The sequence below is a fragment of the Lygodium microphyllum genome, chromosome 3 (genome assembly GCF_053477565.2).
Source record: "Lygodium microphyllum isolate KBCC chromosome 3, Lygodium_microphyllum_v1.1.10, whole genome shotgun sequence".
Classification (NCBI taxonomy): domain Eukaryota; kingdom Viridiplantae; phylum Streptophyta; class Polypodiopsida; order Schizaeales; family Lygodiaceae; genus Lygodium; species Lygodium microphyllum.
In genome coordinates, this window is record NC_141137.1 from 59,767,332 (window position 1) to 59,790,204 (window position 22,873).

At 41.5% G+C, this 22,873-nt stretch overlaps 1 protein-coding gene across 3 annotated transcripts in view; it reads left to right on the forward strand.

Annotated features, from left to right (window-relative positions):
- The window catches only part of MEE18 (maternal effect embryo arrest 18), a 79,427-nt gene that overhangs the window by 25,369 nt on the left and 31,185 nt on the right, over nt 1-22,873 (forward strand). For all 3 annotated transcript variants that reach the window (XM_087671429.1, XM_087671438.1, XM_087671444.1), the window contains exons 2-4: nt 11,077-11,193; nt 11,318-11,450; nt 12,394-12,490. In XM_087671429.1, the coding sequence (XP_087527555.1) occupies nt 11,077-11,193; nt 11,318-11,450; nt 12,394-12,490 (347 nt within the window). The remainder of the gene's footprint in view (nt 1-11,076; nt 11,194-11,317; nt 11,451-12,393; nt 12,491-22,873) is intronic.

Here is a 22,873-nt window from a genome sequence, read left to right on the forward strand (position 1 = left end):
TCTTTTCCTCTAGAGTTAGTACATTCAGGTGTATGTCAAATGCTAGGATTATCTTTAGGGGGAAAGAAATATTTTGTCACCTTTGTCGATGATGCCACACGAAAGGTATGGGTTTATCCTATTCGTAGCAATGATGAAGTGCTTGATAAGTTCAAAAAATTCTTGGCATTGGTTGAAAATCAAACTGATAAGACACTCAAGTGTCTTTGCTCTAATAATGGTGGGGAATATGTGTCCAAGGTCTTTCAGGCATTTTGTGATAGCAAAGGGATAAAGAGGAAGCTCATTGTCCCTCATAATCCACCCCAAAATGGAGTTGCAGAGCGTATGAATCGGACCATACAGGATAAGGTCCGTACGATGCTGTCTCATGCTGCATTACCCCATGGTTTTTGGGCAGAGGCAGTTATGACAGCTGTACACTTGATTAATCGGTTACCAAACAGGTCTTGAGGGGGGGGGAGTTCCCCAAGAAGCATGGTCGGGCAAGCCACCTTCATATGCTCACCTGAAAGTTTTTGACTGTGAGGCTTTTGTGCACATTCGTAAAGAAAAATGCAGCAAACTTGAGTCAAAGTCCTATAAATGCATTTTCCTAGGATATGGTGACGAGGGTGAAATGGGGTATAGATTGTGGGATCCCGAGAAAAGGAAAGTAGTACGCAGCAATGATGTTATCTTCCGGGAAGATCACATGCATAAACAACCTGAAAAGATTGAGAAGGCCCGTAGGGTTGTATTCCGGGAAGAAATACATTTTGGACAGCAAAATGTGTCCATTGTACAGCAGCAAATACCTGCTGTAAATGAACCTATAAATGCAGAAAGTAACGCTGGAAATGATCAGCCAGCTATTGCCCATGATATTGAGCCACTACATGTGTAGAAACAGCCAGGACATCAAGCTGTTAATGCTGATTTGCAGGTTGAAATGCCAGGACAGCAAGCTGAAAATGCTCAACAGTCAGCAAACAATGATCATTGGGTTAGGAGATCGTCTAGGGCTACTAGACAACCTGATAGATTTGTTCCTGGTGCAAACAATGTGGTTGATTATGTCATGTTGACAGACTGTGGTGAACTGTCTTGCTTCAAGGAAGCAATGGACAGACAGGACAGCAAGAAATTGTATAAAGCTATGTTGTTAGAAATGGAATCTCTTGAGAAAAATGGCATTTGGGACTTGGTGCAGTTGCTTAAATGGCAGAAAACACTTCCATGCAAATGGGTTTACAAGATGAAGATCACTTCTGGTTTCTCACCAAAGTACAAAGCAAGATTGGTTGCAAAGGGGTACAGGTAGGAGCATGGAATTGACTTTGATGAGATTTTCTCTCCTGTAGTCAAGATGACTACATTGAGAATCATTTTGGACTTGGTTGCAGCTGAAGATATCGAGCTCATACAGATGGATGTAAAGACTGCATTCTTAGATGGTGATCTGCATAAAGACATATACATGCAGCAGCTTGAGGGGTTTGTTGAAAAAGGGAAAGAAAAGATTGTATGTAAACTCAAAAGGAGTTTGTATGGGTTGAAACAAGCACCAAGAGAATGGTATCATAAATTTGATACATTTATGCAATCTCAAGGTTTCCATAGAAGTCAAGTGGATCACTTCTTGTACACTAAGAAAGCAACAGATGGCAACCTGATTATCTTGGTTTTGTATGTTGATGATATGCTGATTGCTGGCAGGGATACTTATGCCTTGGATTCACTGAAGCAAAGTCTTCATGGCAGCTTTGACATGAAGGATCTTAGTGATGCAAATCACATTCTTGGCATGCGAATACTTAGAGATAGATCAAAAGGCTTACTCTATCTATCTCAACAGGAGTATGTCTCTAAGGTTTTGTAGTGTTTCAATATGGAGGGGGTGGGGGGGGGGGGAAACAATTGGGGTTCCATTGCCTCCATATGTGAAACTCAGTGCAGAGGACAGCCCTACATTTGATGATAAGAAGGCTGAAATGACCAAGATACCATATGCTTCAGCTGTTGGCAGTTTGATGTATGCTATGATTGCTACACGTCCTAACATTGCCTTTGCAGCGAGAGTGGTTAGCAGATATATGACAAACCTTGGCAAAAAGCGTTGGGATGCAATGAAAGGTATTATGAGATACCTCAAAGGCACAAAGGAGTCGTGCATCTGATTTGGAAAGTAGAAGGCATCTCTTGTTGGCTTTACGGATGTAGACTATGCTGGTCATGTGGATTGTAGAAAGTCCACTTCTGGGTGTGTGTTTACTTTCATAGGAGGAGCAGTCTCTTGGATCTCCAGGCTACAAAAGTGTGTTGCATTGTCTACTATAAAGGCAGAGTATGTGGTTGCCATTGAGGTATGCAAGGAGGCTTTATGGCTTTCACGTCTGGTGGGAGAGCTTGGCATCACAGAGTTACCTGTTCTCCATTGTGGTAGTCAGAGTGCTATCATGCTATCACGGAATCCTGTCTTTCATGCAAAGACAAAGCACATACAGGTGAAATACCACTTCATTAGAGATGTACTTGACATCAAGAACATTGAGCTTGTCAAAGTGCATACTGATAATAATCCTGCAGACCTTCTCACGAAGGGTCTTCTAGTAGAGTGGTTTGCTCATTGCCGATAGATGATGGGAGTTGGATAGATATATGTATTTCAGCTTTGTACATACCTAGACTTCGTTGATTCTTTTCTCCTCTTAAGACACATTGCCTTTAGGTGGGAGGTTATTGGGAATAAAGGCCCTCGTGCCTTTAAATGTCTCGGGTGTGGACACACCGTTAGCACTTGTACTTACACATATATATCTATATAAAAACCTAAAGTGGTACATTGTACCCAAAAATCGTGTACACTCTCTACTCTGCTCTCTCTCACTCTTTTTGTCTCTCCGTGCATAAGGAACAACGACTGTCTTGATCTTCGTGCCGACTCGTCACTACACATTCAAAGGAGAGAGAAGATCATGCCAATAGCTGCCAGAAGATGGCGACAACGCCCAACTGTAGGCGACAGCTGATGCAAACATGAATGGAAGGTTAAAATCAGGCACGAGATAGTAGCAGGTAGCTGGTGGAAGCTTTGACCGCAATGTTCTCCGTGAACGGGGTGTGGGTAGTAGAGATACGGCTCTTGAAACCTGCAAAAATGAGATTGAGGGAAAGTGGTGGGCTACATGTCTATTTATAGAAGGTTTGGGACACCTAAATTAGGTTTTTGCATGTGGGACACAATAACTCTCTAGGATCACGTTTCTTGTTATAATAAGAGGTTTTCTTCATTAGTTAAGCATGTTTTGGGGCTGTTTAAGTGAGGCTAATGCATTTTTAGCTCAACACATGGAACCTTGTGTGTTTCATGCTAGGTTGAAGCACATTGAGATACAATACCATTTTATTCAAGAGAAGCTCTAGGATGAGACTATTGATGTGGTTTACTACAAGATAGAGGATAATCTAGCAGATTTGTCTATGAAGGCGCTTCCTTGGGTTTTTTTTTGATATCACTCCAGATCCTTGATCCTTATGGTGTGTCCAGGATTTGAGAGGGGGTGTTAGAGAGTAGTCATCCCTTGGACTAGCATTCTAAGGCTATAGTTGGTGCAATTAGTTCTCTCGGATGGACTTACACATTTTGTTGTCAATTATTCGGGCATTTTCAGCAATCACAGTGTATGAGCATCTTGTTACGGGTAGGGGCATGCAACTTGATGTGAGATTGCTGACCTTCTTGGTTTCCTGCAGTATTCAGCTGCATTTGTGGCTGTGGGTAGTTGGTTGGCCAGTTCTGCTAGCTGCCCCACATATTTTATTACTTTCTTTTGTGCTATATATGGCCACTAGGCAGCCTGCCCTCCATCACTTTTCATTTCACGTGTTGGTGGGAGAGACGGGCTCGAGGAGATACTTTGATAGCCCCTTGGTGGGAGAGACGGGCTCGAGGAGATACTTTGATAGCCCCTTGTACATGTGCCCTCTTCATTTCAGCATTCTTTGATTGCAGATTTCTGTGTTCTTCTGCCTCTTTTCTCTCTTCCTCTTCTCTCGTGTTCATTGTCTTTGTCTCGTCCATATGTTTCGGCATTCATTGCACTTTGACAATATACATGCAGAAGAATGCATATCAGTGGCTACTTTTGATGATGAAGAGGAAGATCGTTATAATGCAAGTATCATTATGATTTGCAATGATAGGAGTCAGTGGGAGGGCTGTCATAAGCCTTCTATAGCTTGTGATAATGCATTGATTTGCAAGTGTTTCATTCGATTACGATAATTTTGGTTTGGATTTGGATATCCTTTGTGAGTTGGGTAATGTTATGGGTGATGTTTCTAGTTGTATTGATGGTAATTTGCATGTTGATTATAATGAAGCTTTTGGAATTGGTAATATTGCATTGCTTGAAGCATTGATTGATAGAGTTTATATGATTGATGAAATGAAAATAGAGTATAAATTCTATATGCTAGGAGATGTAGGTACTTAAGGAAAACTCTTCCGATTTGGAATATACTTTTGCAATGGACAAATATTTTTGGATCAGCAAGTGTTGGAAACTGACTAGCTACAAAGGAGAGAGAGATAAGAGTAGATAGTGTGAGCTGATTACAATAGATTGTACTTGTTGAACTGAAAGCGATAGAGTGAAAGTATAACCTTAAGTCTAAGGTAGACTGAAACCCTAACTTAACTGAAGTTAGCTAACTCTAAAACTAACTCAAGAAGTGGTGACACAACTTATTAATGTAGTTGTGTTCACACTACAAACCAACTAAAACATTAGGCATTCCTTGTAGAATTGGCAAATTCTAACACCACCTTGCAGTGCCAATGTGATGGAAGTACAAGAAGATTGATCATCAAAGGGTAGCAAGTTCAACGACTTTCAAAAAGTCTTAAACTTTTCACGAGGAAGCGCTTTGGTGAAAATGTTTGCAACATTCTACTATGTAGGGACATACATCAAATTGATCTCTCCTGCATGGCATCTCTCTCCGACATAATGCTAATGTACCTCAATGTATTTCATGCGACCATGAAACACAAGATTTCGTACCATTACAATAGCACTCTCACTGCTATAAAGAATGTGTGTAGGACTTGTCAAAAAATGACTAAGAGACTAGGGAGATAGTAGGGTTTGCAGGGAGAAATATAGTGTGTGTATGGCAACCACTGAGAGAGAGAAGAAACTTAGAAACACAAGAACAACACATTGATGATGCACTGAATCATGCTACAAAGGAAAGCTGATACAGTGGGAGCCAAAGCTCTGAAGTTGACTATGTAAAAAATAACAGGTATGCTCTGATACCATGTCAAAATAAGCGACAGTGTAGAGAGACAGTAGGGTTTGCTGTGAGTAACATAGAGTGTGTATAGCAAAAACTGCGAGAGAAGAGAAACTCAGAAATATAAGAAGAACACGGTGATGTACTGAATCATGTTATGAGAAAAAAAGTTGATATAGCAGAGCTGAAGCTCAGAAGATAACTGCATTGTGCTATTTGAATCAGGCTGCAACACCTGTGGGAAATCTGCACAGTGAAGGGAGCAAAACGTAGTCCTCCGAGTAGTGGGCTATTGAAGTAATCACTGGAAGGTAAAGGATAGTTGTTGAGGGAGCAAACCGCAATCCTTTGATGCCGTCGGAGATGTGGAAGATGATCACCAGCGCTGTCGAGGGAGTGAAGCGCAGTTTTTTGATGCCAGGGAGTGACCTGGGCAGCAAAACACAAATCCTAGAGTGTCGGAGCTGTCAAACACAGGGAGAGTAGTCTAGATGTTAATGCCAGGTGGATAATGATGAGACTAGATAATGGAGAATGACCCGGGCTACAAAAATGCAGGTCCCAGCAGCCCTTGTGATAGATGAGTGATATACTAGGTGATGGAGGAGGAGCCAGGTTGTAAAAACGTAGGTCCCAGTAGTCCCTATGATGGACGAGTGATAAAATCATTGACGCCCAGTGATGTAGATTGTCGCTAGAGGCTAGGATGTTGACACCAGCTGGAGATGATGACGCTAGGCAAGGAGAAGGCCTTTAGACTAAAAAACGCAAGTGAAGGTGGAGCTTGATGGAGAAGGGTATTGATGCCAAGTAGATGATGGTGACGCAAGGTGGAAGATGTCCTAAACGAAATGCTTGATGATAGAACAAAGTGCCTTCATTTTTAGATTGTATATATTGATGGTAAAAATAATATTGTAACTGAAACACTGTCATGTAAGCCACAAATTTCAGCCATTAGTATGGTCTATCACATGAAGCTGGATGCCATGAAAGAGCAATATGTTGTTGATTCGGACTTTACTAATGTTTATGATCAGCTTTGCTATGGCCAAAGGCATGAACACTTTGTGCGAAGAGATGATTTCTAATGATGCATGGACGATTGTGTGCCACAAAGCAATTAAGGCCTAGAGTTATCACTGAAAGTCATGTTCCTCTTTATGAAGGACACAGAGATATTGATGCCATGGTCAAGGTAGTGGAGCATTTCTCTTATTGGCTAGCTTCGAGACATGATGCAGAACAGTTTGTCAGTACATATATTGTATGTCAGAAGGCAAAGCATGATAAGCAAAAGATGCTATGTTTGTTGCAGCCCTTGCCTATTCCAGATAGGCAAAAGATGGCGGGTTTGTTGTAGCCCTTGCCTATGTTAGAAGGTAAAGCATGATAGGCAAAAGATGCCAGGTTTGTTAGAGCCCTTGCCTATTTCAGATAGGCATTGGTAGACCATTGCAATGGACTTTATTTTTGAGCTTTCTAGGACACCTACATGAAATTATGGGATATGCACTATCTTTTGAAGGTTTAGCAAACAAATCCATTTTATTCTAGTGAGGAAGAAAATAAAGGCTGATCATATGGCACGATTGTTTTTGCAGCACATCTTTAAGTATCATGGTATGTGTCATGATAACGTGTATTTTTGAAACCTCACTTAACATGTGGATTAGTTTTTAATCACATGGTTAAGTAAATGTTGCACGTGTGAGGTGTAGCTAGAGTTAGAGTATATTTACGAGCCTGGGACCCGAGGAAATCAGGGGATGTCAAAGGCAAAAGTTGCTATAAGCTATGTCGCACAAGTAACTTGATGGTATCTGGTGCTAGTTGTTGGCCTAGGTCATTCATTTGGCTATAAGTGCCCGTTGGTGACATTAGAGAAGTGGTGCTAAATGGTACCTAATGTCAATCTAATGGTCAAAGATGGCACAGATATACTCGGAAATGGAAGTTGCCTAGCCAATTTAGTTATTGGACAGTTCAATTATTTTTCAGGGCACCAAAATAATTATTCAATTAATTTTCAGTATTCAAGGACTGAAAATTAATATTTAATTATGGATAATGCTAGAAAAACCATTTGGAAAGGTTGCCAATTGTCAAAAATGCCCATGCAAGACTGAAAAATATCTATAGAGATTGGAGAGAGGTATTTTAGTGCATTCAAATTGCAAGAGAGAGGGAGGAGATGCTATTGGTTTGATTTGCAGCCATTGGAGGATCTTCTGAGGCAGCCAGGGGCAGGAAAAAAGGCCAATCAACAGCAGGTGATAGCATCTATAGGCTGTTGAGATAGGGCAACAGTAGTAAATGACCAATTTTCTTTAGTTCTTTGCATCTACAAGCTGTTGAGACAGGGCAGTAGGAGTAAATGACTGATTTTCTTTAGTTCTTCGCAAATAAAGTTTGAATTTTCTCTCTCCTCAGCTTTCTCTCTCATCTTCCAACCTTTGCACAATCTTGCTCCGAAGTTTATAGCATTGAAATCACTAGAGGCTGAGAAATTTCAGATTTCTCTATTGTAAACCCTATTCTGCAATTAGGATTTAGCAATAGCCTCATGTAACATGCTAGAAATTGGAAGCTCTAAGACTTAGATTCAACAGGGCATTGAAGTTGTTTTCAGTCAAATTCAAGTGGAGGGACTAACAAATCAATGAATTTGGGGCATTTTCCATCTCCATTAAAGCGGGTAAAGATCAATTGACTGCCTAAATCATGGGGCAAATCAGATTGAAGACTTGTTGGTCATTTTGGATAGCAAGGGGAGTTGGAATACCAAAAGAGATTGGAAGAATCTCATTGTATATCAACTTCTTATTCAATTAAGTTAAAGAAATACCGAAAGAGGCATTAATTTTGGGACCAACAAGGTGTCCATTATCCAAGATTGTAAGCTAATTTTCATTTTTAATTTTTGTAATAAATGTTAGTGTTGTAACTAAGTTGTAATTAGGGAATTACCACCCATCCATGGAAGGAAGTCTGGTTTCAGTATGCTAGAGTCGATCATTAGTGATCGAGACCCTCGGATGACCCATTCATTTTGGAAAAGTTTATTTAAGAATATGGGTACCACGTTGAAATTCTCATCATCCTGTCCATCCGTGCAGATAGATGGTTAGTCTGAGGAAGCAAATTCCATTGTGTTAGATCTTTTGAGGTGCTATGTTTCAAATCATAAAGACATAGTGGGAGCAGTATTGCCCTTAGTTGAGTTTGCTTATAACAACAGAGTGCATAGTTCCATGGGCAATCAGGTTTAGCCAAGCAAGGGTCCGAAGTATTGCGTGATGCTCAAGGGGGAGGTAGCACTTCCACACCTGCAGTTATGGACAGCTCTTATATGTAGTGGATCTCAGATGTATTCAACATGCATCGAAGGTACTGTGCTGACAGTATGTTTGCCATGAGGTCACTACCTAGTGTACTAGTCATTGTGAGATATATGCATATGAGTATGAGTTTTACCTAGGCATTGGAACTATAATTTTGCATCAGCTTATGATTAATTTAGCATGAATTTTGTCTTAGTTTTGAGACAAAAATCTTGATTAGTTTTAGCTTAGTTTTTGATAAGCTTGAGAACCGTTTATGGTTACTTTTGGAATCAGTTTTGCATCAGTTTTTGTATTGATTGCTAGTTAATTTTTGCAATGAGTTTATGATGAGTTTGAGGTCACATTTGCAGCAGTTTGTGATCAATTCTCAGATCAACAAGTGATCAATTGAGGTCAGATTATGCTTAGTGTTCAATGGTTTACATCTGGTTCCATTGACAACAACATATGTTATGATGCCATTGATGTTTTAGCCATGGTTTATGCTTGGTTATGCTATGCTATGGTTTGATTTTGTCAGATGGGTTGGGCTCATGAGAAATAGACATATCATGTGATAATCTGGCAATGTTTTTGAGATTCTTTGTGAGTCTTATGTTATGCTATGATTGGCTGGTAATTTTCAGCATGTGTTGGGAAGATGGAATGGTTGCGCAGCGGTGCGCAATGTTGTGTTAACTATGATACCTTGTGAAAATTCCAATCCACTATTTTGCTTTTGATGCATTTGGTAGTGCAATCGAGGACAATTGCAAGGATTTTAAGGGGGAGGGCTATAATGAGGACATGTATTTTTAAAACCTCACTTAACATGTGGATTACTTTTTAATCACATAATTAAGTAAATGTTGCACATGTGAAGTATAATTGGGGTTAGAGTAAATTTACGAGGCCAGGACTTGAGGAAATTAGGGGATATCAAAGGCAAAAGTTGCTATAAGTTATGCTGCACAGGTACTTGGTGGTATTTGGTGCTAGTTGTTGACCTAGGCCATTCACTTGGCCATAAGTGTCAATTGACGACACTAGAGAAGTGGTATTTAATGGCACCTAATGCTAGTTTGATGGTTAAAAATGGTGTAGAGACACTCGGGAATAAAGTTGCTAGCCAATTTATTTGTTGGCGAGTCAGATTTTTTTTTGGGGCACCGAAATAATTATTAGATTAATTTTCAGTATTTAAAGACTGAAAATTAATATTTAATTATGAATAATGCTAGAAAAACCATTTGGAAGATTGCCGCTTGCCAAAAGCGCCCATGTAAGATTGAAAAATGATTTTAGAGGTTGGAGAGGGACATTTTAGTGCATTCAACCTGCAAGAGAGAGGGAGGAGATGCTGCTAGTCTGATTTGTAGCCATTGGAGGACCATTTGAGGCAATGAGGGGCAGAAGAAGACCAATCAATAGTAGATGACAGCATCTACAGGCTGTTGAGACAGTGTAGTAGCAGTAAATGACTGATTTTCTTCAATTCTTCGTGAAGAAAGTCTGAATTTTCTCTCTTTTTAGCATTCTCTCTCATCTTCTAGCCGTTCTACAGGCTTGTGCCAAAGATTACAGCATTGAGATCATGAGAGGCTGAGAAATTTCAGGTTTCTCTATAGTAAACCCTAATCTACGGTAGCTTCGGGAAGCTTGCTAGAAATTGGAAGCTCCAAGACTTGGATTCATGAGGGCTGAAGCGGTTTTCAGTCAAATTCAAGTAGAAGGACCAGCAAATCAATGAATTTGGGGCATTTTCCATCTCCATCAAAGCTGGCGAAAGCCAATTGATTGCCCGAATCAAGGGGCAAATCAGATTGAAGACTTGCTGGTCATTTTTGATAGTAAGGGGAGTTGGAATACCGAAAGGGATTGGGAAAATCCCATTGTACGTCAACTTCTTTTTCAATTTAAGTTAAAGAAATACTAAAAGGGGCACCGGTTTTGGGGCCAACAGGGCGTTATTTGTCCAAGATTGTAAGTTAATTTGCATTTCTCAGTTTTGTAATAAATGCTGTTGCTGTAACTAGGTTGTAATCAGGGAATTACCACCCATCCATGGAAGGAAGGCTGGTTGCAACAACTATGGTGAATCCATCTTTTCCTTCATCAATGTGCCACAATATGTTTCTCGGGGTGCAGCATTGTTTAGAAAGTAAGCAAGAGGGTTTACAAGCAGGTGTTTTAATATTGCCCCCCATACCCTATAAGCATTGAAGGTACCCAAAATTACAGTTGGAGCACTTTTTATTTCTCGCCCTTTAACAAAGGTAACTATGGAATGCTCTTAATCACGAAAAGTTCAAATATGTTGAAGATTTTGACATTTTATATACGAGATACTTTGTTTCAATATAAGAACATACACCCCCCTTGCACTGCAATTAAATGAACTCATCTTAGTAGGTATGCCATTCCTTTCCATAACTAGATGAATAACTATAGCTGCACTATTATGTAGGTGGCACAGCTTTCAATGGAGTTGTGGAAGAATTGAAGAAGTTCACTACTAGTGTCACTCATGTTCTCCCTGTCTCAGATGATGGTGGCAGCACAGCTGAGATTGTCCGTGTGCTTGGTTAGTTTCCATTTACTGATTCTTTTTGTTCCTTTTTGGTGAAGCATTCTATATTTTTATCAGTCTTGCAGTAATTTTTGTGTATCTCAGTTAGTATTTGTAAATGGGATTAATCGTGCACTAGGAGGACCAGCTGTTGGAGACATTCGGTCACGATGCTTGCGGTTGTCTGATGAAAGCACTGTAGAGGCTCTAGCAGTTAAACGGCTTCTTGGATATCGTTTGCCTTTGGATGCAACTCAAGCCAAAACTGAGTGGTATGAAAGACCTTTACCTGGTTTTTGCATGCCACAACTAGTTCTACTATACATTGGAGGAGGTCCTTATAGAGATCTTTTGGTTTCCAAGGAAGAGCTTTAGTTCCTATTTTGACAAACCACATTGGTTTCCAGAGTCTTGGTCACATTAAATGTTACATTGTGGACCCAATGCATTATAATGTTTTTAGTACTGAAGATTGTGGCGATGTTTTCATTTTTAGAAGGGTTTCAAAATATTTAATCTCATGAACTATACATGTATTGCTTGTTTATATACATGAAAGTCTATTTCCTGGAAATTTTTGGGTTACATATGTACCATGGGAGGCTTCATAAGGGAGTTTGAGGCCCGAAATAATTCAAAGATATGTAATTGTGTGGCTTCATGCAAACTTCCATGTTCCTGGGACCTGAGCAATCTCTGTAGCCAGTGTGCCATTAATAATCATAATTAGAGCTATTTGTAATTGATTACTGTATTTGAGCTTTTAGCCAAGGAGTTTGCACAAGTTACATTGCAAAATGATTATTCTGCACTTGTTGACCTTCAATCTCTCTTATACATTTTGCCCTTCTCATGCTTAGTCTGCATGACATGCTGTACTCTGGATGTCAGTAACAAGGATTACTTTAGACATACGTCTCAAGTTTGGGAACATGCTCTATCATGGAACTGTCTAGCAAGGCTCTTATGTCTGTAGTTATGCTGTTCATATATACAAAATGGTGCAAGACTGGCTTTTATGTAGTTCATTCACATTAGGTGTGTTTTGTCGTTCTGCATCTTTTTACGATGACATAGCATTCCTTATATTGTCTCATAAGACCTTTTTATCATGATATGACATCTCTCAAATGTCTGTCATTAGAGTTCTGATTCTCACAAGTAAATCTTATACAAGGAAAATTATTTTGAATGGTTTCGAGTATTTCTTGCAAGGTATACAATTGTTGAAGGTGAAAATGACCTTTGGAAAGGTGTTTCTGGACCTTATCGGGAGACTATCCGAGCTTTTCTGGTGTACTTTCAAAGTCAAGTAAGTTATAGTTTTCATTGCAGATTAAACTTCAATGGATTCATTGTGTTGTAAAAATATATCTAAGACCTGTATAAGGTGCCTTCTCTATGGTCATGGACTTGAGGTCAAGGGGAATAGGTAAAGGCACTGCTAAGAACTTGTGACTAAATGGTATCAGTTGGAGGAGCTCTGATAGATGTAGAAATGCTGGTGATGGAAGCTGTGTGCTTTAAGACTTCAAGGATCAGCTGAGCTGACATGAAGGAAAAAGCAAGAGAACGGCCAGCCTAAGAAGGGACAGGCTCTTGTGGGCAGCTGACTGTAGTTTAGCATAGAACACTTGTGTGGGGGGCTTTTTGGTTTTGTTGGTGGGGGGGAGCTGAAGGCAACAATTTGCAGGTGTCGAGCAGCAAGGGAGTTTTGAAGCCTGCAAAGTCACCATTCGTTCTCCTTCATTGGTTATGTGCTTATGACACTATCTCTCGAGTCTTATTACTTATGTGCTTATGACGCTACCTTTTGAAGCATAAATTATACACAAGAATATGTGTTTCCACAATATCTTTTTCTTATCCAAACTTAGGTTCGCAATCGTTTTTTACAACCAATAAACCTACCTAGAGCGGGCATGTAGGGGGGCCTGGAGCTTTCCTTATTTGGCAAGTTGGAGAGTATCTTCTCAACATTGACTTTTATGTTTCTGATACTGATCACTCACTTTATGTGAGAGAGGGAGATGCAAGTTTGGTTATCATAGTCATCTATGTGGATGACTTGATTATCATAGATGACAGTGTTAGTGGGATCACTGAAGTCAAGCAACATTTGAAGAGGAAGTTTGAGATGAAGGATTTGGGTGAGCTGAGATACTTTCTTGGTATTGAGGTGATCAGATGTGCTGATGTATATGGCTAACCCAAAGGTAGTATGGGTTGGATAGGTTATCTAAGTATGGTATGACAGCATGTAAGCCTCTTTTAGTGCCATTGGAGCAAAATGTGAAGTTGAGCGCTGATGTTGGGGATGAGATAGAAGATTCTACTATATTTAGGAGGATAGTAGGAAGTTTGATTTATATGACTATCACAAGGTCAAACTTAAGTTATGATGTTAGCCTTGTCAATTAGTTTTTATGTAGATGCTAGAAAGCTTCATTTGGATGTAGTTAGATACATATTGAGGTATGTGAAGTCCACTTTGCATTATGGATTTTTTTATGAGGTGGGTAAGGATATATAGGTGTTTGGATACATAGATGCAGATTGGGTTGGTAGCATGCCAGCTAATAGAAGAGCTATCAACGGATTCATGTTTTTCCTTGGTAGTATAGTAGCTACTTAGAGTAGCAAAAAGCAACCTAGAGTTGCTTTATTGAGTACAAAGGCTGAGTACAGAGGAGCTACTATGGTTGAATGTGAGGTGGTATGGATATAAAAGTTATTGTGTGATTTGGATTTGTAGGGAGATGGTCCAGTTATCATTCACTTTGACAACATGAGCAGCATACAAGTCACCAGGAACTTGGTGTTTTATCCTAAGATAAAACACATTGAGATGCATTATTACCACTTTGTGAGAGAGAATATACTTGCAAGAGAGATTGACTTGGTATATGTCGAGCATGTAAGATTAAATAGTTGATATTCTCACAAAGACATTGGGTGGAGAGAAGCTTCAAAAATTTCGAAGCTTACTTGGAGTTGTAGAGTTAGAGTCAAGCTTGAGGGGGCCTGGGGGGGCGAGGCAAGGATAAGTTTGTAGGTGTTGAGCCCGAAGGGAGCTTTTAAGTCTGTTAACTCACCATTCATTCTCCTTGATCAGTAATGTGCTTATAACACAATCTCTTTGTGGATAGAAATATAAATTATGCACCAGAGTATGTGTTGCCATAATATCTTTTCCTTTGGAGACTTAGGTTTGTGATCTTGTTTAAGGACTGATAAACCTTACCTAGAACTAGCACATAGGGGGACTTGGAGCTCGCTGGTTTTGTTGTGTGTGGCTGGTACCCATTTCTTCTGCAAAAGAAAAGGGAAGGTTTGTCTGGAAATTTTTATGGCATGTCCTGGTACCAATGTCTTGCAAAAGGAAAGGGAAGGATTGTTTGGAAGGATAGTCACTATTTGTACAATGAGGCGAATCTTCCTATAGACGGGCAACATATAAAAAGCATGATTCACATATTGAGCTATTAAAACTTGTCTCCAATTTATCCTTTTCTTTTTTCGGGCATTTGTGAGCTCATTAAAACAGCCCCAAAAAGGCATATTAACCATCACACCACTCTTCTTCTGGCTTCATGTAGGAAGCATGATTCACTTATTGAGCTATCAAAACTTGCCTCCAATTTATCCTTTGTTTTTTTTTTTTGGGCATTTTGAGCTCATTGAAACAGCCCCAAAAAGGCATACTAACCATCATACCACTCTTATTGTGGCCTCAACCAGCTCTATAAAACGGACAAAGTGTGCACACCACTCTTCATCCCTTTTGCCAATCCCTTGTATCCCACATCGTACTCTTGCATACAATTGGCACCATGATCATCTACCCTCATCTTCACAATTCGAGTTGCTGCCTTGCTGCCATACATCAGCATCTTGGCTGTTGTCAGCCTGTTAAAAGACATTTTTGTTGCTGTCACCAGCTGCCACATGACATCCATCTGCTGTGTGTGATTGCTGCCAGCCTTCTCTACCTTTTTGATCTGCTACTGTTGATAGTTCTGCTCTGCTGCAGCTTCCATGATTTGATCTACAGCTTCGTCTACATCTCTAGACAAGAGCCGACTGCCTCTTCAGCACTTGTGACCTGTTCTATTCTCTAGAACTGGGCGACCTGATTCTGATCTGTGCTTTGGACTGGAGCTGCTGGGTTCTCATCATCTTCATCAGCCTGATCTGCGTTTTGCTGCTACAGCAATTGGCACTCGGCTGCTGTGTGACATCACCCTTAGCTCCAGTTTGGTGCATCTACATCAGATTTGGTGGTATTGCTAAACTTGGGAGCCGTACATGGAGGGCGCCACTTTCCCTTAGCCCATTCACATAGGAGTCTGTGTTTGTTGAAAATCTTTTCTCATTGAGCATTAGATTTGAATCATCTTCTTCACTCATTCATATTCAACATTCATTCATTCATTAGATTCTACTCTTCTCTCGTCTTTTTCGTTTTTGCATTTTTGTCTAAGTTATTGTGTTTTAGTCATGTCGGTATGCTATGTGTTTTCTTCGTGCAAACCCTATCATTTCCTCACATGGTATCTGAGCTGGTGTTCTATTGGAGAGTATCTTGTGGTTGTCATGAAGGTTTGGTTTGAACTAGTGATAGGAGCCACAAATAACCAATTCACAAGGGCTGAGACACCTTTCTTTTGGGAAACCATTGTGCCTTCTTAGTTTTTCCCTTCACTAGAGGCTCTAAGGCGATTTTGTGCTCTCAATGAGGAGGACAATGCATCCTCCTCGTCTTAATACAATTAGTCAGATGTTGAGTGGATGTCAGATGCAGAATTCACTTTTGTATGCACTCAGCTAGAAATCGTCACACTATCAAGTACAACAATAATGTGAAGGTCACAATGAGCATCAACTAAATAGGCAAAAGTGGGGGGAAGAAGTGTTGCAGGTTGGCCCAAAAAGCAAGACGACTAGATGTAGGTCAGCTTGAGTGCCATGTGGCAATTCGACCTGCGTGTACTGCTTGCACACGTACCCATGTTGCCCATGCTTAGCAGCTTGCATGCCTATCTAGGAAGTAATCTCTAACACCTCTCAAATCTTGGATGCAACATGAGGCTAAGGGATATGGAGTGCTAACATAGAATGGCTTGAAGAAGAGCTTTGGTGAAGAGATTTGCCAACAAGTTGCATTTTGCCTTGTAGTACTCAACAATGATAGTACCATCCTAGATCTTCTCTCAAATGAAATGGTACTAGATTTCCATGTGCTTTGCTCGTACATGGAACACAGGGCTCCATACAATCAATGGCTATACAGCTTTCATTGTTGCATAGAAGAGAGGTAGCATTGTTCTGAGGACAGCCAAGCACAGACTGATAAAAAGAACAAAGTTAGGGTTAGGGTTAGAGTAACTCAAAGACAATGAACACAATGAATAAATGAAATGATATGACTACTAATAATACGATGCTCATGCAGCAAACACACTATGCAGTGAATGAATACTGAACCTTGAACTCCTGTATCTCTAGGATCAGGGCAGGGGCAATGAGCTGACGAGTGTGTCGTACTTCGAACGGATCCCGAATTGTAGCAAGGCAGCCTTTGGATGTTGAACACCAGCAAACGCAGCAGTGAGAAGCTGGATCTGATGCAGACAACAGTGAGGAGAGAGAAAGACTGAAAACGGAGCCTGTAGGAGAGAGAAAGACTAAAAACGCAGGTAGGACAGCCTGCAGGAGAGAGAAAGACTAAAAACAGAGCTTGCAAGAGAGAGAAAGATTGAAAATGATAGCAGGACAGCTTGCAGGAGAGAGAAAGACTGAAAACGCAGGCATGACAGCCTGCAGGAGAGAGAAAGACTGCAGTGACTGCAGACAGGAGAGAGAAAACTGTCAGGGCGGCAGTTGGAGTCTGCAAACGGAGCAGTTTGTTGGTGTGGCAGGTTGTACGACAGCAGTGCAGATGAACAACAGTCAGTTGCCAGGCAGAAACAACAGCAATCAGCGTGTGGAGGGCTGGAAACAGGCGCCAGACTGTAGGGAACAGTGATGGACAGGGCTGAGATGTCCTCCGTGACCGGGGTGTGGGTAGCAAGCTGGTAACACCTGAAACCTGCAAAAACGAGATTGTAAAAGAGTGGAGGGGTGGCTACCAATTAATAGAAAATTAGGGTTCTAGATCCTCTCCTACTTAACTTTCTCGTTCCGCTTCTTGTTTTAGGGTTTTGGCTAAAATAAGCCTAAAATAAGCATGTTTTGAGGCTATTTAAGTGACTAAGTGCATTTCTTAGCACAACACCCCCTCTTAGGCCCAAAATAGGGCGAGAAAAGTAGGTCAGTCTAAAGTTTGATTTATCCCAAGGCATCCCACCCCAAAGTAGCCAGGGCATTGGACAAAAGATGCATGTTGGCTGCCCAGTGGCCTACCAAGACTACAGAGGCGATGGATATCTTACCAAGGGAGCCCAAGTGATCACCCCAGAGAGGTCAGGGCATCGGACCAAGGGTGCTTGTCGGCTGCCCAAGGGCACCAAGGCCTACAAAGGCGGATGGAATCAACAATAGATTTTTTTGTTTTGTTTTGTTTTGTTTTTTGTTTTAAAAAAAAAAAGTGTTTTGAAAATACATAAGTAATATAGGGGCAGCGATCGATTAAGTGACAAATAGGAAAAGATAAAGAGAGTTTTAAACCCAAGTTATTCACAAAACTAGCAAGCCAATCCGTCGCACTGACGAGGATAAGTGCCTAAGGATGATAAAAGTGAGTGTATGTGCCAATCATGTGTTGAATATGTGAGAGGCAAAAAAAACGGTGGGCTTAGTAAGACAAGCAAAGCAAGCAAGCAAGCAAGGATAGAGAAATTGCCTTCAGGAGAACTGCCATGTGTTATGCTACAAATATGGTGGATCCTAGAGTCGACCACTCCAAAAGACCGAAAAGGGATAAATGTGCATAGATGCATGTTGACATGAACAAAATGCCAATGCATAGGGTAATGCAAAGGGAGATGTAAGATGTCATGCTCATGCAATATGCTATGCAACGGTGCCATTGGGACAGTACTCTCGCAGGGGAAGTGTTCACTTGTCCAAGTGCCCTTTTATAATCAGGTCATCCTGATAGTGCGGATGAAGTTACAAATGCCCATAATACAATACAAAAGAATAAGTGAATGTAATGTCTAAAAAACTGTAAGCATCATCACTATCACAATCAAGAGTAGGAGCCGCTCCCTCTCAAACTGGAAGGGAAAGCAAGAGGGAAGCACCCTCTCCCCGTCAAGTTGAAGAAGTAGGGAAGGGTGTACCCAAGCCGATCCTGGGTAGCAGGTATTGAAGATGTGGACGAGACTCGCATCTGATGTCTCTATGGAGATGATATGGGCCTCTGCAGACCAGTCAGACAAGCCCTCTGGAGTTGAGAACGTTGTCAACTGAGATGACTATGCGGAGGCAGTGTGAGTCTGACCTTTAAACTGCCCCTTACCATCACCCTGCCTCCCTTTCTGGGGGTTGCCCAACTAAGGGGCGGGGGTCTGAGACTTAGGTTTTGGTGCTGTGCCTCGTGTCTTTGATTGACACCCGTCGTCAAAATGGCCAGCCTTTTGACAATGTTGACAATACCTATTCTTTTTAGATACATTTTGCCACCCAGGTTTGAGTTGTGACTGGGAGTTTCCTTAAGAATCCCCAGATTGATTTAGCTTTTGAGTTTGATTTTGATTTTGAATGGAGGTTTGATTTGGTTTGCCCTTCCCTTGTTGCCCTTTCTAAGAATGAGGAAGAAGAGCCCCCTCTGAAGAGGAATTTATATGAAACTGATCGAACAACTGTGTGTAATGCAACAATTGACACTCAAATTCATAGAATGTAGGCATGTAGGCTTTGAAACTATTCCTTCCACAAAATTGAAGTATTTCTTAGGGAGTTTATTTAGGAACAATGTGACCTGATCGTAAGAGGACTTGGGAGTCCCCGTAGTGGAGAATTCAACGAGGAGACGCCGATACTCAGCTAACTTGACTTTCAAGTCATCCCGGTCAGTGATTTTGAAAAGCTGAAGCTCATGGTCAAGATTAATACGACGGGTCCTATCTCGAGCTGCATAGTGGTCAGTCAAGTGTGCCCATCGCTCTGACGCTAAGTCAAAATGTTGAAGGTGAGAATGAAACTCTGGCAATAAGCCCTGCATCAGCTTGACAATAGCGGAGGCATTCCTAGTATGGAGCAAATGCGGAATCGGGTTGGGGTTCCAACCCCTGCACTAGATCCCATAGGTTTTGTGAATCAAGGACATGTCTCATCAAATTCGACCAAGTAGTAAAGTTTGACCCGTTAAAATGAGTCTTGTCATTAAATGCATTCTTGGCAGAAGATGAGCTAGAACCATGAGGTGTCGGGTGGGTGGAGTAAGACGATGGTGGGAAAGATGGTGGAGGTGAGAGTGTTTGATAAGAGTAAGAAGGAGGGGGAAGAGGTGGGTAGGGAGAAGTAGGCTGTGAGTGTCCAATGAGTGCCGATTGATGCGGAGGCACTGGAACATGAATGTTTCCATAAGGTGCCGGTGTAGGTGGAGGCACTGGGACACAGTAGCCTTGTCCAAAGTAAGGCTGGGATACAACATTATGACCAAAAGGTCCACTAGACAATGCCATGGAGGCAAACTGTGGAGGTAAGTGATCCACACTCGGGAGAGACTGAGTGGGATACCCAGGCTGCAATGATCCCGAAAGTGTGTATGAGGTAGGTGGAACACCACCCGGCTGAGGAAAGGATGAGGTCCTAAAGGATGTGCCTATGTTTCCATAACCCCCCGGTGTGATGTGCGGTGCGACATGAGGTGTCTGAAATGGAAATGTTAATGGTGTTAATGGAAGTGGTGAAGCAACGGAAAAATGTGGTGGGATGGGTGGGTTTTGAAAGTAAGGTGTATGAGGTGCAGATTCTTTTTGTTCATTTTTATCATTTAAAGACTGAAAATGAAACTGTGAAGATGATGATACACCATGTAATGAAGTGAAATGAACACCAAATTCAATCTGATTATGTAAAGTAGACGGAAAAGAAGGAAGGACAGAAGAAGAGTTACCTGGCTTTTTCTTATAATCCCCGCGACGTGTGTTAACATACAAGAATTGGTCCTCTAGAGGACCTTTTCCGTAGTCAATAGTCTGAACTCTTTCTTCCACATGATCTCTACCAGTATATTGCAAAATAGAAAAGGTAAAAGAAGAAGACACAAAAGACGAATCAAAAGTACCTTGCACCGGAGAGGACGGAAGAGTTTGAAAAAATGGAACATACTCCGGATCTTGCTCTCCAAGAGGGGGGCCCATCCCTGATGGAGGTCTCGACGGCCCTGCAACATCATCAGACTTACGCGCAACATCTGAAGAGTGAAATCCATGCATACCTTTATTTAGAAGCTTTTCTTAAAGGGCAATCCTTCGGTCGAGCTCCTCAATCTTCTTTTGTCAATAGGCTATGATCAGTTTATATTCTTTAGAGGTCAGCTTGCCTATCTTTTCTTCCATGTACTCAGATGTTTCTTTCACCATGTCGGAACTTTGTGGAGCAAGCTGATCAGCCGACTCTCGCTCAGTTCTCGGCATAGGCTGATCTAGAGACTGAATCGGTGTTGATGTGTTCGAAGTCATTTGAACCTACTGTTGTTCTTGCTTCTTGCGAAGAGCTTTCAGATCAAAGGCCTAGGTTTCTTAGAGAGTACCAGGCTCTGATACCATGTAAAGAAAAATACCCTAACACAGAAACATAAACAGAAACCGTACGACAAAGCATAGACAAATAAAAAGAAGACAGTTAGGGTTAGGGTTAGAGTAACTTAGAGACAATGGGCACAGTGAATGAATGAAATGATATGACTACTGATAATACGATGCTCATGCAACAAACACACTATGCAGTGAATGAATACTGAACCTCGAACTCCTGTATCTCTAGGATCAGGGCAGGGGTAATGAGTTGGAGAGTGTGTCTTACTCCGAACGGATCCCGAATCGAAGCAAGGCAGCCTCCGGATGTCGAACACCAGCAAACGCAGCAGTGAGAAGCTGGATCTGATGCAGACAGCAGTGAGGAGAGAGAAATACTAAAAACGGAGCCCGCAGGAGAGAGAAAGACTAAAAACGCAGGCATGACAGTCTGTAGGAGAGTGAAAGACTAAAAACGGAGCCTGAAGGAGAGAGAAAGACTGAAAACGCAGGTAGGACAGCCTGCAGGAGAGAGAAAGACTGCAACGACTGCAGATAGGAGAGAGAAAACTGTCAGGGCGGTAGCTGGAGCCTGCAACCGCAGCAATTTGCTGGCGTGACAGGCTGTATGATAGCAGTGCAGATGAACAACAGTCAGTCGCCAGGCAGAAACAGCAGCAATCAGCATGTGGAGGGCTGGAAACAGGCGCCAGACTGTAGGGAACAGTGATGGACAACAAGGGCTGAGATGTCCTCTATGACCGGGGTGTGGGCAGCAAGTTGGTAACATGTGAAACTTACAAAAACGAGATTGTAAAAGAGTGGAGGGCTGGCTGCCAATTTATAGAAAATTAGGGTTCTAGATTCTTTCCCACTTAACTTTCTTGATCCGCTCCCCGTTTTAGGGTTTTGGCTAATATAAGCCTAAAATAAGCATGCTTTAGGGCTGTTTAAGTGGCTAAGTGCATTTCTTAGCACAACACTGCTTTTAGCTGTTTCCCAGCCTTCTAGAGTCGCCCTACTGCTGCGTTTATTGCCTGCCAGTTGATGCCAGCAATCTGCCCTCATCCACGACTTGTGATGCTTGTATTTTGCAGCTATGCAGGCTGCCCAACATCAGATCTTCTTCTTCTAGTGGTCGCCCAGCTCCAAACTGCTGCTTGTGACCAGCTGCCATTGTTTCACAAGTAGTACACTGCTGTGTTTGCTAGTTCCAACCTCAAAGACTGCTGCATTTTGGTTTCCAACTTGCTGCCTTGTCATCTACAGCTTCGACTGGTGTTTACAGCACATAGGATCCATCTTCGGTGATGTCACACTCTGACACACTCTGACTACTCCCTTAGCCCGCTCCCATGAGGGTCATCAACTGGTGGATAGTTCTGCCTTTGAGCGTTGTGTGCACACATTCATTCATTTAAAGGATTCATTCAATTACTTCAGAGTTATTTTTCTTCTTTGTTTGCAATTTTTGAGTTTTTTGCGTGAGCTATCGTGTTTTAGTTGTGTTTGTATATTTTGTCTTTTCTTAGTGCAAATCCTAGCATATCCCACATCCTTGATACACGTGTTCTACAAACTTTGCATCATTGTTCGTTCTATATCTAGAAAAGAAAGTCAAGAAGATGATGTGTTCTCCCTGTTCAGGCCATAATGTCTCTTCAAGGCCTCCAATGACAAAAAAGCCTAAAAAGGCACTGTAGGATCCCAAGGAGTGTGAGATATTGTGAATTGGTTACGTGTCGTTTGCATATCTCGCACAAACCAAGGCTCCATAATATTCGCATGATATTGTCTTTAGAAGAGCACTTTTCTGATAACTCATGCATATCAAATATCCCAACTACCCTTCTGTTTCTCTAAAGCGCAAGTATCAACCAGAGCTGATGGTGAGGATGGCAACCTCTCGACTCAAGGAGGACATACTACATATGCCTTTTGAAGTTTCTCTGTCATTGGAGGCCTTGAGGAGACATTATGACCTCAACAAGGAGGACAACACATCA